Source organism: Lissotriton helveticus, chromosome 10 (assembly GCF_964261635.1).
Source record: "Lissotriton helveticus chromosome 10, aLisHel1.1, whole genome shotgun sequence".
In the NCBI taxonomy this organism is placed as follows: domain Eukaryota; kingdom Metazoa; phylum Chordata; class Amphibia; order Caudata; family Salamandridae; genus Lissotriton; species Lissotriton helveticus.
Genome location: NC_136071.1, coordinates 171636394 through 171651751, shown reverse-complemented (window position 1 = coordinate 171651751; position 15358 = coordinate 171636394). Strand labels below are relative to the sequence as shown.

Sequence of the window (15358 nt, the reverse complement as noted above, 5' to 3'; positions counted from 1 at the left end):
TCATACAGAAGGACCGATTTTACGTTGGTGTTAAAAAGCCTGAACTTGGTTTGCAGGGTTAGGTCCTTGGAGCTCTAGATCTTCTTTAGCTGAATAAAGTCAGCCCTTGCTTTGCTGATTCTTGCCTTGATGTTGGCGTCTGTGCCACCCTGCTTGACTATAACACTGCCCAGGTAGGCGAAGGCTTCAACCTCTCCCAGTGCATCGCCTGCAAGAGTGACTGCAGTAGTGCTGGCCGTGTTAACCCTTGTGATCTTGGTGTTTCCCCTCGGAATGGTAATTTTTATGGTTACTATCATTGTTATGTATGGCTTCCATTGGAAGCCTCTGTCATTTACACCAGGTTCTAAATCTGGTAATTCATTGCCATGACATAGCAAAAGTTAATTACAAAACTTGTTACCCACTGTTGCTACGCATTAAGGTCTTCCAGGTCAGGCTAACAGTGCTCTCTGAGAGCATATCAGTGCAGTGCTGCTTGTCTGCTTTGAATGAAAGCAGGAGGTACAGCTGCAGGAGGAGGAAGGAAGGCAGAGAAAGTGGTTGGGGTTGGTTAAGTTTGGTGGTTAAATTATTATTTTTCATATTTGGGAAAGGGAGAGGTCATATTATGTATGGGTTCCCCATTTCTTCCTTGCCTCAGCCTAGCAGTTATAACATTATAAATGGGTAACTGTAAGTTACTGGATGGTTTTCACCTCTGAGTTCTATGTGACATTATAGATAACTCAAGCTTCAATCAATCAACCAATCAATATTTGTAGAGTGTGGCACTGTTAAAATTGGGGGTGTCTGGGAACTGGGGTACAAGGTCTCAGTTGAAAAGCCAGGTCTTGAGGAAACGGTGGTAAGAGTGAAGAAACTAGCAGAAAAAGGCAAAACAGAGGGCAGAAAAATCAACGAGAAGAAAAGGCAAAACAGAGGGCAGAAAACGAGCAGAAAATGCTAAATAGAGGGCAGAAAAGGTGAAACAGAGCAGAAGAGGACAACACAGGGGTCAATAAATGAGCAGAAAGGGCCATCAGAGAGCAGAATATGAGCAGAAAAGACAAAACAGAGGGCAGATAAGACAAATCAAAAGGCAGAAAAATTAGCAGAAAAGGCAAAACAGAGCAGAAGCGGGCAAAACAGTGGGCAGAAAAACTAGCAGAAATGGCAAAACAGGGCAGAAAAACGTAAAACAGAGCAAGAAACAAGCAGAGGAGGTACAAACAGAGGGCAGCACGTAGACAGGCAGCAGAGGGTATGTGGGCAAGCTGGACAGGAGAACTGTCGCAGGGGGAGCTAGCATGAGATACTGACGTCATCTATTTGATGCAAAAAACACAGTTGATGGACAGAATGTAGAACAATGTCATACATTCACCCCAGTACAAGGATCTGGGCCTGAATCCATCATTTTTTTGCACTCCACACCACCCTGGGTTAGACACTGGCTATATGCAAATCAGCTCTGACCCTGTGCCTCATGGGAACAGTCCAGTCCGAACTACCAAGCCATGTCTTTCCCAGACCGGAATCAAGCATCCAAGGACCGGTTTCTGGCTATCAGCCTTCATCAGCCTGGATAGCTTGACTCCAGTGGTGTGGAGAGCCTGGGACTCACGTCTGAGCATACCCAGCCCACTCGGGGTGAAAATTGCAAAAAACACAGTTGATGGACAGAATGTAGAACAATGTCATACATTCACCCCAGTACAAGGATCTGGGCCTAAATCCATCATTTTTTTTTGCACTCCACACCACCCTGGGTTCACTGGCTATATGCAAATCAGCTCTGACCCTGTGCCTCATGGGAACAGTCCAGTCCGAACTACCAAGCCATGTCTTTCTCAGACCGGAATCAAGCATCCAAGGACCGGTTTCTGGCTATCAGCCTTCATCAGCCTGGATAGCTTGACTCCAGTGGTGTGGAGAACCTGGGACTCACGTCTGAGCATACCCAGCCCACTCGGGGTGAAAATTGCAAAAAACACAGTTGATGGACAGAATGTAGAACAATGTCATACATTCACCCCAGTACAAGGATCTGGGCCTAAAACCATCATTTTTTGCACTCCACACCACCCTGGGTTAGACACTGGCTATATGCAAATAAGCTCTGACCCTGTGCCTCATGGGAACAGTCCAGTCCGAACTACCAAGCCATGTCTTTCCCAGACCGGAATCAAGCATCCAAGGACCGGTTTCTGTCTATCAGCCTTCATCAGCCTGGATAGCTTGACTCCAGTGGTGTGGAGAGCCTGGGACTCACGTCAGAGCATACCCAGCCAACTCGGGGTGAAAATTGCAAAAAACACAGTTGATGGACAGAATGTAGAACAATGTCATACATTCACCCCAGTACAAGGATCTGGGCCTAAATCCATCATTTTTTTGCACTCTCCACACCACTGGAGTCAAGCTATCCAGGCTGATGAAGGCTGATAGCCAGAAACCGGTCCTTGGATGCTTGATTCCGGTCTGGGAAAGACATGGCTTGGTAGTTCGGACTGGACTGTTCCCATGAGGCACAGGGTCAGAGCTGATTTGCATATAGCCAGTGTCTAACCCAGGGTGGTGTGGAGTGCAAAAAAACGATGGATTTAGGCCCAGATCCTTGTACTGGGATGAATGTATGACATTGTTCTACATTATGTCCATCAACTGTGTTTTTTGCAGTCATCTATTTGATGTCACTCAGAACCCCTCAGTGAAAAACACCCCTGTAGCAGTTACTCATCTGAAACTTTACACATCATCATCATCTATAGTCACTATCCACATATTCAATAGAGAGCCAGTCGTGGCCTGCAGTCTATGAATGATGAAGCAAAATGAGCGTTCTAAGTTACTCTGCACGCTGACAACAAATAAAGGTCTCTTTTACTGCTGACATATACATATGCAGCCTCTCCAGCAGCTGACCCAATAGAAACCTAGAGCTTCTGTAAGCATCCTGAGTCCCCAAGGGCTCAAGACTGTCGACTCTTTGTAGGTCAGTGGGGCTCAACATGCGTCATTTCCTATTCCCACTCTGATTCCGCTGTCACGCTTTTCCGTTGCTGTTCCCTAGTCGCCGCACATTTTAATCAGTTAATATGGGGTGGGCAACCGCCAAGCAACGCCATGTTTGCCAGTAATTTGACAACCCTGTTAACCTATAGTGCCCCACCACGCTCACAACCATGGTTTAGTTCTCCGCCCCTCCCGCTCCTTTGTATGGTCAACACTGCTGCTTGAACCCATTCCTTTCATTTATGACACTAGTGTCTTTAGCTGAACATTTACAAACAGGACTTCTCGTTTTATGCCATGTATATATATTTTTAATATACATTTGTATTTATCCTTTTTATTTTTAACTCATCTTACCTGCATTTAACATTATTTAGTTTGTGTTTTATGAAAACTTTAAGTTGCCAATATCATATTTTTGTATTTATTTTACCCATAAGTGTGCACTCTCACTTGCATGACGTCTATCACCATTACCAACCATACATAATGCAACAATGCAGTGATCTGAAAACATTAGCATTTAGTACAAGCACATGTGGACATCACCAGCTATTTCAGTTAATCTCTTTCTACCAAACAGCGCAGGCTGTCCGACGGTGAAAGTCCTAATGTGGGTTTCCAAAAACCTACAGTGGGCTTACAGCCCACCCATAGCTAGCTATTGGTTTTCTTTCTTGTCATTCTTATTTGCTTGCTTTTTGTTGAAAGACTTTCCTTGTCTCCTCTGGCCAATCTTGGGTTTGTTCCTCCCTGGAGCAAAGCCTCTTTTCCATTTTTAAGAGTGGCTGACAGGCATTCTCCCACTGCTGACGTTTATGGAACTACTTTTCTTTTTGGGTAAGCACTCCATGAGGATACATGTATTTTCCAGCTCTCTCTTCATGGGTATCGACCTCCTGTCAAGTACCCCCCCCCCTGCTACTTGTTGCTCTTTCCCTCATGCGCTGGCCAATGTCTCTTTTGTACTTCTACCACAACCAAGCCCTCTTCGAGGTGTACTTTCTTACCACTATTCTCCCCACTGTTTGCTCTCTCCCTCATGCGCTTCTTTACCCCTCTTCCCCGGCTTTATTTTGTTTTATTGCACCCTGTCCACTCTCTATTGTTTCTCCCGCACACTCTTCCCTCACTTGTTCCTCCCTACCAGCACTAGTCTTTTTTAAAATATTTTTTTTTGGGGGGGGGGACACTGCCGGCTCTTCTGCCGTAAAAAATATATATTTTGCGTTACATCAATTGCATTTTTTTCTATTTACTTATCCATCTAAGATCGATACATTTTTTAAAAAATAGCTCATATGTCCTTTCGTGGGCACACTCATGCCTGGTGTTACATGTGTGCACTTGCGTGTTGAAGAATGCACTGTTTACGAAATTACACAGGCGTTACTGGTGAAGGTGTCATCAAGCCTTTTTTTCTTTTAGCCAATACTGCACAGTATCAGAAAAAAAGGTTTCTTTTTGACGCTGTACATCATCACCAAAATGAATTGGCAAAGCCAATAGATCCTAAAGGCGAGACCTGTTGTTTTGCCAATGCTTGTTTGACTTGCCATGGCGTCAAACTGAATCAGTATTGACCTGGCGGTTATGATTTACAACATGAAGAGACACTTTTTTCTGTGTACCCCACCTCATACATTTCAGGAGTAACCCTTTTGAGCTGACCCTCATCATACCCACCATTCGAAGGCCCAGTGCCATTACCACCCTTCCTATTGGCAGAAGCGAGTACATCACAGTCACATGTATTAATATTGCTTTCATTGAGGTAAAGACATCAAAACCTTCCTTGTAGAGAAAACCAAGCTGAGCTTTAACCTTTTCCCACTAGCTACTGTGCATTTGTCCAACCAAAGCACTGACACCCTTGTAGCATCTAGTAAGCATTTAACCTGCTCCGTGCTCCCATCGGCCAACGGCCGATAGGAGCACTCCCTCCCTGGTACTGCGAAAGACCGTTGGCTGACGCAGCCCCGCCCACCCTTCAGAACGCCCGCACCGCGGTGGAATGTTCGCCGCGGTAAACAGGTTAAATCACTTATGGCCTGATTATGATCTTGGTGGACAGTGTTACTCCATCCCAAATACGACGGATATCCTGTCCGCCGTATTACAATTACATTAATGTCCTATGGAACTTGAAATATGGCGGACGGGATACCTGTCACGTTTGTGATGGAGTATTACATCTGCCAAGATCATATTCAAGCCCTTAGAGTTGAGTTCCTAGTTACTGGCTCCTCTAACAGACCATGCCGCCCAGCTCAGGACTCTTTGTTAACCATCAGAGTTCGATGAGATAAATGACACTAGTGTTGGCACTGATGCAAGTGATGGGTACCCCATCCACCTCCCGAGTTGTTTTCCGCCTTTTTCTCCTTCAATAACCAACCCAGTCGGAGTGGTGTGGTGTGCAGACAGCCTTCTTATGCAATGTTCTAGCGTAAGGGACGAAACCTAGTACCTGTAAGTAAATGTATTTTCCTATGTGGCATATGGCTACCTAGGGATCTCAGCCTATTTACTTATGATGTATCGTCCGCTACAGCTACTATATTATTTATTTATTTAGGATCTTGATATAGAGCTTCAAGACTGAGCCCAAGGAAGGAAAGCCTTATACAGAGAATAGCCAAGAAATAACAACGCACAAGCAAAAAACACAAGTCGTAATAGCAGGAGCTTAAGCCTCAGAGAAGATGCTGTTTGTGGTACTGGTTTGAGGAAATGTAGTACATACATGGGTGTGGGTAGAGATTATGAAAGGTCTAAGTAAACCTCCATAGCATTCAGGCTATGAAGACAGGAAGGTCTCTTTTGCAAACTAATATACATCAATCATGCTTTGTAACACAAGAAATGCCAGGGATGCTGCCGTACTTGCAAAGGGGAAACAGCAAATTGCACGACCGCCAAACAACGCATTGCCTTTGCAACACAAGTGGAATAATTAATGAATCTTATCCACGCATTCGATTTAGAATGCAAGTCGTTAGATTGACATGCATTAAGTAAAGCAGCATTTTACTTTAAAGTCCAACGCTTACCCTGCTGTTGCAGGGTCTGGAGTTAGAATAGTAAATTATACTATTCCGAAGTCTAGCACCCCCTAAGGCAAGTCCTTGTAATGACTTGCATGGAATGCATGGTTCAGACGCACTCACTGTTCCGCATACGTTGTTGAGAAACACATAGGAAAGGAAACCGTGTTTGTGTCATACATCCCTTTCAAAGTACTTGCCTATTGTTGGCACACCCACGTAAATTTACAAAGTATTCTAAAAATCCTAGGGGCACCTATCTGTGGGCCGGTATCTCATAAATGGCAACTACAGTCACGAATGAGAGGTCATTCTTTCAGGTGCCACTAGGGCCGATGACATCTTGCATCCATGTCCTAGTTCTGCCGCACTGGGCTTTAAACAGGATCCGCACCTTAGGGATGCATGGAAATCTCATCCTCTGTTGGGTTGAGGCAGGGGTGTCCAATGCATGTCCATCAGGCTCGGATCTGGGCACTAATTAAAAGATAATCAGGAACTATGGCAATTAATACATTTAGATTAACAGTCTTTGAATATATCTTCTCTTGGTGTTCTGAAGACCTGTCATGGGTCATGCTTTGCTGGACCTGGAGTGGGCACCCCTGGTCTGGGGAGTCCTAATCTGTACTCCATGAAAAGAAGACATTTGTGAGTGAGGTGCAGTCACAGAGCAGATGTTAGCTGTCAAGTAAAAGATGGGTTAGTGCATAAAATAATGTACAGCTGAATTTCAATGACTACTCAAAAAGGAACTGAGGAGAGGACCAGGGCTTAAATGTGGGCCTGTTTCCTGGCTGCATTGTCTTGTACCGTCACACAGTCTAAGTGGAAGGATTATGGAAAGAGTTCAGAAACTGAAGAAAGCTCACATTATTCATTCTCACTCCTGGAAGAGAGCAGCCAATCCCTCCCTCCTCCCACTCATAAAGGAAGGGGTGTTTGGGATTGAAGGATCAAAGGGAAAACATCAGAGCAAGGAAAGGCAGCCTGTGCTCTAATGCAAAGTAGAAAGGGGGTAGTAGTTCTTCCCTACACCCCTGCTCAGACCATCTTAAATCTCTATGATGCAGCACAGCTGCGAGCACTTAGGCGTCAGCGCCCACTGGAGGGGTCTGTTGTGAGCGATAAGCGCCTGCAGCTGCGGCAACTGCTTCTAGCGTAGCCTGCAGGCCAGTTAGAGCTCCAAAGAGGGTTCCTGGCAGCCACTGTACTAATTCAAAGGACATGAAAAATCATGAAATACAGTGTATTTTTTCTTGTCTATGGAGTGCATTGTGCTCTTTGAATCTCATCAGCCATCTGCCAGCAGATCACATGAGAATGGGAAGAAAAATAAGGTCTGAGGTGCAATAGTTGTCTTTACTTTTACAATACACTGCTTTTCATTTTATCGACCATAAATATGAATAGTGGATAACTTTGGGCTTCTAATGGTGGAAGTGGTTGCAGCTCTGAGAAACCCTGGAGTTCCCCCACCTCTAAATCGATTGGCGGAGCCTTGAGTTTGTGGGCGGGGCCTCCACCTTTTCTTGACAGATGACACACGCCTGCCAAACTCTATGTCCCCATGGGTTGCAATTGATGTCCTCCTAATGCACTGTTAATGTCCTTCAAGAGGTTCCATATAACCGAAAAGTATCTTTTCTTGCAGAACCACTGGCATTGGCACTTCTCTGTGTAACCTGTTTTCTCTTCATGTTTCCCCTGTTGGCAAGTCCTTACCCAACACTTCCTTTCTTTATTGGGAGAATCTATTTCCTTTCTCACTCTGTAACCACATGTAGTTCTCCCTTTTGATGTCTGACTTGCATCCTTCAAGCATGTGACACGTTCAATAAGCCTTGTTTCTTTAGCCAGTAGCTTTTCAAATTCTCCTGTAGTTTTGACTTAAAATTTTTAGGAACTGGCTTAAATGTTCCAGGATGCATAGTGTTGTTAATCGAAAAGCTACTGACGGATTGTAGGAATGCTTTCCGCATGGTCCCCTAAGTTTTTGCCAGATACCTGATGTCATTTGACTGAGTGTGCCCTGGGTCCCTGCCAATCAAGTTCCCATGGCCTGTGTTCTTTCCCAAACCTGTACCCTTTTTTCCACAATTGGCACAACTCTGGCCTACCTTTAAGTCCCTTGCAAATCGTACCTATGGTAGCAAGGGCATGAAACCAGAGAAAGGCCCCTGAGGGCTGCAGCATGTATTATGCCACCCTCAGAGACCTCTCACCACAAACATGCACCACTGCCATTGCAGCCTGCGTGTTGTGGTGCAGCTAAAAGTGAAGAGTCGGCATGGCACACATCCCTGTGTGCCATGTCTGCTGAGCACTGCATGAGGATTAGGTAAGTCTCCCTTAAGGCAGAGAGTCCTATACCTCATGTGAGGATCAATCTGCATGAGCAGACAGATCCCTATAATATCTAACGCCATTCTTAGATATTATAAGTGCCCAATTAAGCCATCCTGAGAACATGGTCTGGAAACTGGTCATTACGAGTTTCCCAGCACCATAATGGCTTTACTGAATCCTGTGATGTTTGGTATCAAACATCTCAAAATAATAAACCTGCACGGATTCCAGTGTCAGGTTTATTATTCCCTGCACTTAACCCGTTTACTGCGGCCGTTATTCCGGCGCAGTGCGGGCGTTCCGAAGAGTGGGCGGGGCTGCATCGGCCGTTGAACGTTCGCAGCACCAGCCAGGTAGTGCTCCGAACGTTCAGCCGCAGACGGCAGCATCAATGGGGTTAAGGGTCCCTTCTAGAGGGGAACCCCTGAACCAAACCGATCTCTGGTGGGGTTCTGACTGATCAACCCCAGCCTGCCACCATGATACAAGTTTCTGGACTCCTGGGGTGGGGATCTCCCTGGGCCCAGAAACAAAGACTTTCCTGGGTGGAGGTGTTCACACCTCTCCCAGGTCAGGAAAAGCCATCTGTGGCAGGGGAGCTTCAAAGGCCCCTATCCTGTCTCACCCCCTTTTCAGCGGGAAGACAGGTGGGAAAAATCAAGACAGCCCAGAAGGTGTGCCTACCTCTGCCAATCCCACCCTTTCGGGGGCAGGTAAAGCCCACTCCTCAGTGCCCGCCATCTTTGCGATGGCAGGCATCCTCCAGCCTGACTGGGATAGTGCCCACTCTGCCACGTGGGGTGAGAACCCTAAGGGTGTAGTCACCCTAAGGACAGTAGACCATTGGCTACTACCTCAAGACACCTAAAAGGCCCCTTAAATACTGTATTTAGGGGGAAGCCCTGAATCCAGAATTCAGATTTGACTCGACAAGAAGAAGAATGAACAAAGAGCCATGCTGCATAGAAGAGGGTGACGACAACTGCTTTGGCCCAAGCCCTTCCGGCACGTCTCCTGCTTCGGAACCCCTGCAAGCTGAAACTGGTGAGTCCTGCAGTGTCCAAGAACCCCTGGGACCTGCCCTGCCTTCCAGTGGACACTGGAATTGTCCAACAACAACCCAAGCCAGTACTCCAGATCCAGCTGGAACTTCGAGCCCTCACCACTCTGCAGCCAACACTCATGGCCCAAGTCTAAGTGCCCCAACACCCCAGCGAGGTCCCCCGACGACCCTGACCTGGGATCCAGCATTGGAATACTTCCTCTGACCTTCTCCTAGACCCCTGCACCCTCCTCCTGAAGGGTTCCCCCCAACCGGAAGTGGTGAGAAGAACCAGACATGAAAAGACACCCCTGCAGCCGCAGCCCCTGAGCCACGGGGTGCCCGTCCGACAGTGTCCTGGCATCCAGCAACCCTCCAAATTCACCCTCCAGTTGTTGATTCGCTTCTACCAGTCTTCTGGCTCCAGCCTGCAGTCTTTTTCCTTGACCGGCGACCTCCATAGGAAAGCATTGGGCTCCCAGCACTGCCTCAGCACCCTGCAACTGGCCTCCCCTGTGCCGCTGGCGGTGTGGACTTGGTGCTGATCTGCAACCTCCTTTGCACTTACCTTAACCCATGGAGCTTGCCTCCCAAAACCACATGGACTGCCCATGAGCAGCTACCAACTAAGGTTCGCCTTAGCCCAAATGGCTAACATTGGCACACTTGCACTCTGCACCCGGCCACCCTTGTGCGCTAGTAGTGCACCTCAAGTGCTGAACTGAACCTTGGGGAGCCTTGGTTCTACCCCCCAAAAGTCATGCAAACCTAACACTTTGTTTTTCTCAATAGGATTGTATAGTGGGTTTTTCTCTGAAAAAGGTTGTGTTGAACCTGTTTTGTACTGCAGCAAAGCAACTTAGTGTCTTCAAAAGAGTTAACCTGCTTACTGATGTACTGTGATGCCTAGACTGTGCTATTAGTTTGTTTCACCCCAAACTAGAAAAGTAACTAGAAAGTAACTAGAAAGTAATCTAAAGTAATTACAAGTTTCTAAAGAGCTTACCGCCCATTTTTTTCTACTGCAAAGTAACTTGTATGCTCCTACAAAACCAGTACACACTGTATCTTGCAAAATATTTTTGTATTGAAAGTATCACTTACCTGCTACTGGGTAAATCTTTGTTCTTGTAATAAAAACAACAAAGTAACAACTTTTTATACAAACAATTGGTCTGGATTCAGTCTTTGAGTAGGTGACATAATTTTTTGCCTGGGTGTGTACAACAAATGCTTAACACTACCCTCTGATGAGCTTGCCTGCTCAACCACACTACCACAAAAGGTGTTACCTCCTTTAGCCTCTGTTATATCTCTGGGGATCCACTGGTCTCTATGCACACTATACTTTACTTTGGTATAGTATAAACAGAGTCAGCTTCCTATACTAATGTCTGTTTCGAATGGCATTGGCCCACCTGGAAAGTCACAGCTGATATAAACAAAACTGAGCAGGCCATTAAGACAGGTAGGCCAAAAGGTGCTGTGCACACATCCTGGAACATGACTCAACAAGACTCCAGAGCAACAGCAGGGGTTTGCAGAATTTTCTCAATTATGGAGAGTATTTAACACATGGGAGCAGGCAGAGGCATAGACGTCTCTTCCATCCCCCACCTCATGTTTCTTTCCTTCTAGCGCCATACTTCTAGTTTCTCTTTCCACAGAAAATTCTAAATGTAACTGTTGAATGCCAGCATTGGATATTGTTTATATTCTGTTGACTGCAGGAAAGAAGTGACTTGCTGGAGCCTGCTCTGGCCTAAAGAAATGGATCACAGGTTTAAATCTCTAAGTAGAAGCACTGCCAAACAAGCAGCAGAATAGCACCTAAATCAGTGGAGTTGGCAAATATGTTTTTTGTTTATCTCTGCCATTGTTGATAGGTTAATTTGTATGCTTATGTATTTCCAAAATCACTGTTAAGGCTAGAATTATGGTTAATATTTGTAGTTATTTAGAGAATTTGTAAAACACAACATACTGATCTGATTACTCTACTGGCTGATTCACACACATTTTGGTAAGAGTAGGTGCCACTTAGTCTTGTAGTACTCATAGCTTAATACTGAATTCCAGGTGTAAACCAAGAGGACTCTTGGCTGCTCCTGGAGTAAGTCAAAAGCTCGACAAAAGTAATCAACAGAAGACTCTTTTTGAATTGTTGCCTGTGCCACTGTGCGGGGTAGGATCAGGGCAGTTTTGCTTTACTTCTCACTTGTATTCTATCGGTCTGCTCTCTTACTGCAGGACCGTGGAGCACTGCTTGCACATGTTCGACAGGATGACCATCTACTTCTTCATTGCCGCCTCTTACACCCCTTGGTGAGTCCACATGGCTGAGTCCGCCTTCCTTCTTCTCCCAAGTCATTTTGTTAGGAATCTACTATAGAAATGGATGAGATTTGCTTAATTTTCCCAAACTCTGTCATTGATATGGCAACAAATAAAAAGTGAATTAATTTACTAGTATGTGTAGTAGAAATAAACACACCCTATAATCACTGTTCCTCACCCCTCCTTTCCCCATGCCTTACTACCCCTCATATTACAGTATGATCATTTCTCTATTTTGTTACCCCCCCCTAACATTGAGTCTGGTTGTACTTAGATGTCCCACTTTCTTCATTACCATCAAGCATGTACATTTTTTCACAAAAGCCAAGCCACAAATATGCCCCGGTCAGTCTATGATTGTTGAACATCAGTGAGGAATGCATGTCATAGGCTACAAAAATAGTGTAAAACTCATCCTTCTTTGACATTGATCATGGTGGTATTTTGAGGTTTTGCATTGAACCATTGAATCTAAAATGTGAGTGTTACTTAAAGGAAATGATCATGCCTACATCTTCTGATTTACAAATGGTTTAGGGTGAAGCATTTCATATAGAGGTAAGCTGAGTGCGTAAATTAATATAAATTACGCTCTAATTAGCAGCATCCCTGAAGATGGCCTATAAATATTGCCCCTGTCCTCTAACAGTATTTGACATAGACTCAATATATGTTCTACTGTTTCCATTGATAGCATACATAGTCGCCAACCAGGACCACGAAAAAGACTTCCAATATCATGTGCGGTACCACAAATTGTAGAACGGGTCTATGACATAAATGGAAGTGCAACATTTTAACTTTTACAATTAGAATTAGACTAGATTAGATTTCAAACAATACTACAGTTATTTGGATTACATTTAATTAGTACACCAAGATGTATTTTCCTTATCTTATGTCTCTAAATTAGTTGTGCAAGACCACTTTCTAATTTTTCCTGGAAGAAGTGCTTTCATGGAGTTTTTGACTTATTAGAACAATAAATTTGATGGGGCAGATTTACAAGAAAGTGACCCAATGCATTCTGCAAGCCATTTGGCTGTGCCACAGTGAGTCACTTTCAAAGCACAGGGATGCAACATATTTACAACAATACGTTGCATCTCTGTGCTTCCCCCTGTGCTGGCACACAAACTGCTGCCATGCGCCGGCCCAGGGCACCCTTGGTGCAAGGATGCTTGTGTTCTGGGGAGATTGTTTTTGTGCAGGAAAAACACCCTCCCTGCACAAAAACAATTACTACAGGCATTTTCCTCTTTCAATGCGAGCGGTGGAATGCAGCAAGCATTAAAAGAGAGAAAAGTGATGAGAAAGGAAAACATTTCTCTTCGTTGCACCTCCCTATGCTTCCCTTGGGAAGGCGTAGCATTAACACACATTTCCACATTACGATTCCTCGTAAATCTGGAAATGTGTCTGATTGCATGGGTGTTGCGTGGGAACACCCACGGCAACACCCATGGAACGCCCCTTTCACGCAAAGTGCTGCATGTAAAGGGGCCATATTTACAATGACAGAAAAAGCCATGCAGGGTGGCTTTTCCTGTCCTTGTGCATATGGAGCAGTAAATGTGCCACTGGTACGACACAAAAAGTGACGTACTGATGGCGCAGGGGGCTTGTAAATCTGCCTCAATAGGTTTAACGCATGGTGTTCGAGGATAGACGCAATATTTTGATGATTCGGTTGAATTGAATATTAATTCTTTCAAATTCCTATTACAAACTTTTTCTGAGTTAGGAACCCTTGGCCTACCATGCCCCAAAACTCTTTTATAATATAATTGTAATTCGGTAATGACTTAGGGCCTGATTTATATCTTGGTGGTATGCATACTTCATTGCAACAGTACTTGTACAGTCAATTAGTGTGAACTTGATGCATGCTTTGTAATACGACATCTCTGTCTGGTATCTCTTTATTAAATGCCAATAAAGAGATATACCAATAAATAAGTATTGGCCGATGGGCCATAGAGAGCTGACAAGTCCTGCAAGATTGCCTTGTTCAATGCTGTTGCTGATTCCCACAACAGCAGAAATCCTGCCTACTACATATAAACAAGATCATGCCATTTCACATACTCCCCTCCCAGTCCAGGATCCAGCATGGATATGTGAGGTCTTCAGGGTATCAGTTGAACTGCACAACCTGGTACTCAGTGAGTCCAGTGATGACAATCCAGAAAATAATTACATCATGGAGTGTCTTGATCACATACATACATACATACACCTAGATTAAGGGATTAAGGGAAGCTTCCTCTGCCTAACTGGAACAAAAACAGAGGTATTGATCATTGTCAGAGCATAGGATGAATATCCCAGTTTCAAATTGCACTCACAATGTGTCCAATGTAATTTTAAACCAGAAATTAAAAAATCAGAAGAAAGGCTTATTTAATTGAATGAAGCATTGATACATTAGATGGAGATGTGATATGCAGGGATGAATGGTTATCAATTATTAGATCGATATATACCTATACATATATAAAAAAAAATATTGGGAAGTTACATAGATATAGATATATAGATATATAAATATCTATATATCTATATCTATATATATCTATATCTATCTATCTATCTATCTATCTATCTATCTATCTATCTATCTATACATATATATATATATATATATATATATATATATATATATATATATATATATATATATATATATATATATATATATATAACAGCCACAGTCCTGCAATAGTCTCCTCTCCAAACAGCGGGGAAGATCTTCAATTTTATTTTATTACGTGCAGATCAATAAAGTGCGAGTGCAGATTAAGTCAAGTGCCCAGCATGACGCATTTCGACTGCCAAACGGCAGTCTTGATCACACATATATATAAATATATATTCTTTCACTCCTTCTCCACAGCATATAAAGTAGGCACCGACACCGTGAGGTAAGTATCAAGGATTATTTCTTTATTCCATACCGTAGACGCGTTTCGACGGACCCAGCCGCCTTGGTCACTACATCTCAAATATATATATATATATATATATATATACATATATATATATGCCCCGTATGTGTATGTTACAGGGTGCCGGGCATGGGCCTTGCCTCCCGGACCAGTTTCAGCCCCGGGGACTCCATTTCCCAGGGCACGGCATCATTTAGAAATAGGAGGGAGGCACTTGGCCCATCCCCAGGCTCCACTCTTTTAAATGACTGAACAAAGAACAAAGAACGTACCCCGCCAGTTGATAATGTGGTCCCAAATCTGGGATCCTAGTATATGTGGGGTGATAAACCTAGAAGAGAAATGTATTAGAATGAGATATGCCTTGATTAATTCAACTGTTATATAGATAAATACTAAGGCACTGTGTTTTATTTTTAGATTACTATCCTGTTCCCTCCCAGTCAACATCTCCCAGCCCTGACGAAGGTGTGGCCCACCCGGCCATTCACCGAAACGCGCGTCGGCTCGTGGTTCCAGAAATACGGCACACTATAGAGTATCGATTAGATGCCGTGATAAGATCAATTGTCTGGAACAATATTCTGCTCTATGCCACATATCTACCATCTCTGTGTGGCATACAACAGAACAACTTG

At 44.2% G+C, this 15358-nt stretch overlaps 1 protein-coding gene across 2 annotated transcripts in view; it reads left to right on the top strand.

Annotated features, from left to right (window-relative positions):
- The window catches only part of MMD2 (monocyte to macrophage differentiation associated 2), a 341543-nt gene that overhangs the window by 266799 nt on the left and 59386 nt on the right, over positions 1-15358 (top strand). The window contains exon 4 of one of the 2 annotated variants that reach the window (XM_078665014.1): positions 11686-11760. The exons of the other annotated variant lie outside the window; for it this stretch is intronic. Coding sequence (XP_078521140.1) covers positions 11686-11760 — 75 coding nt within the window. The remainder of the gene's footprint in view (positions 1-11685; positions 11761-15358) is intronic. 2 annotated transcript variants of the gene reach the window in all.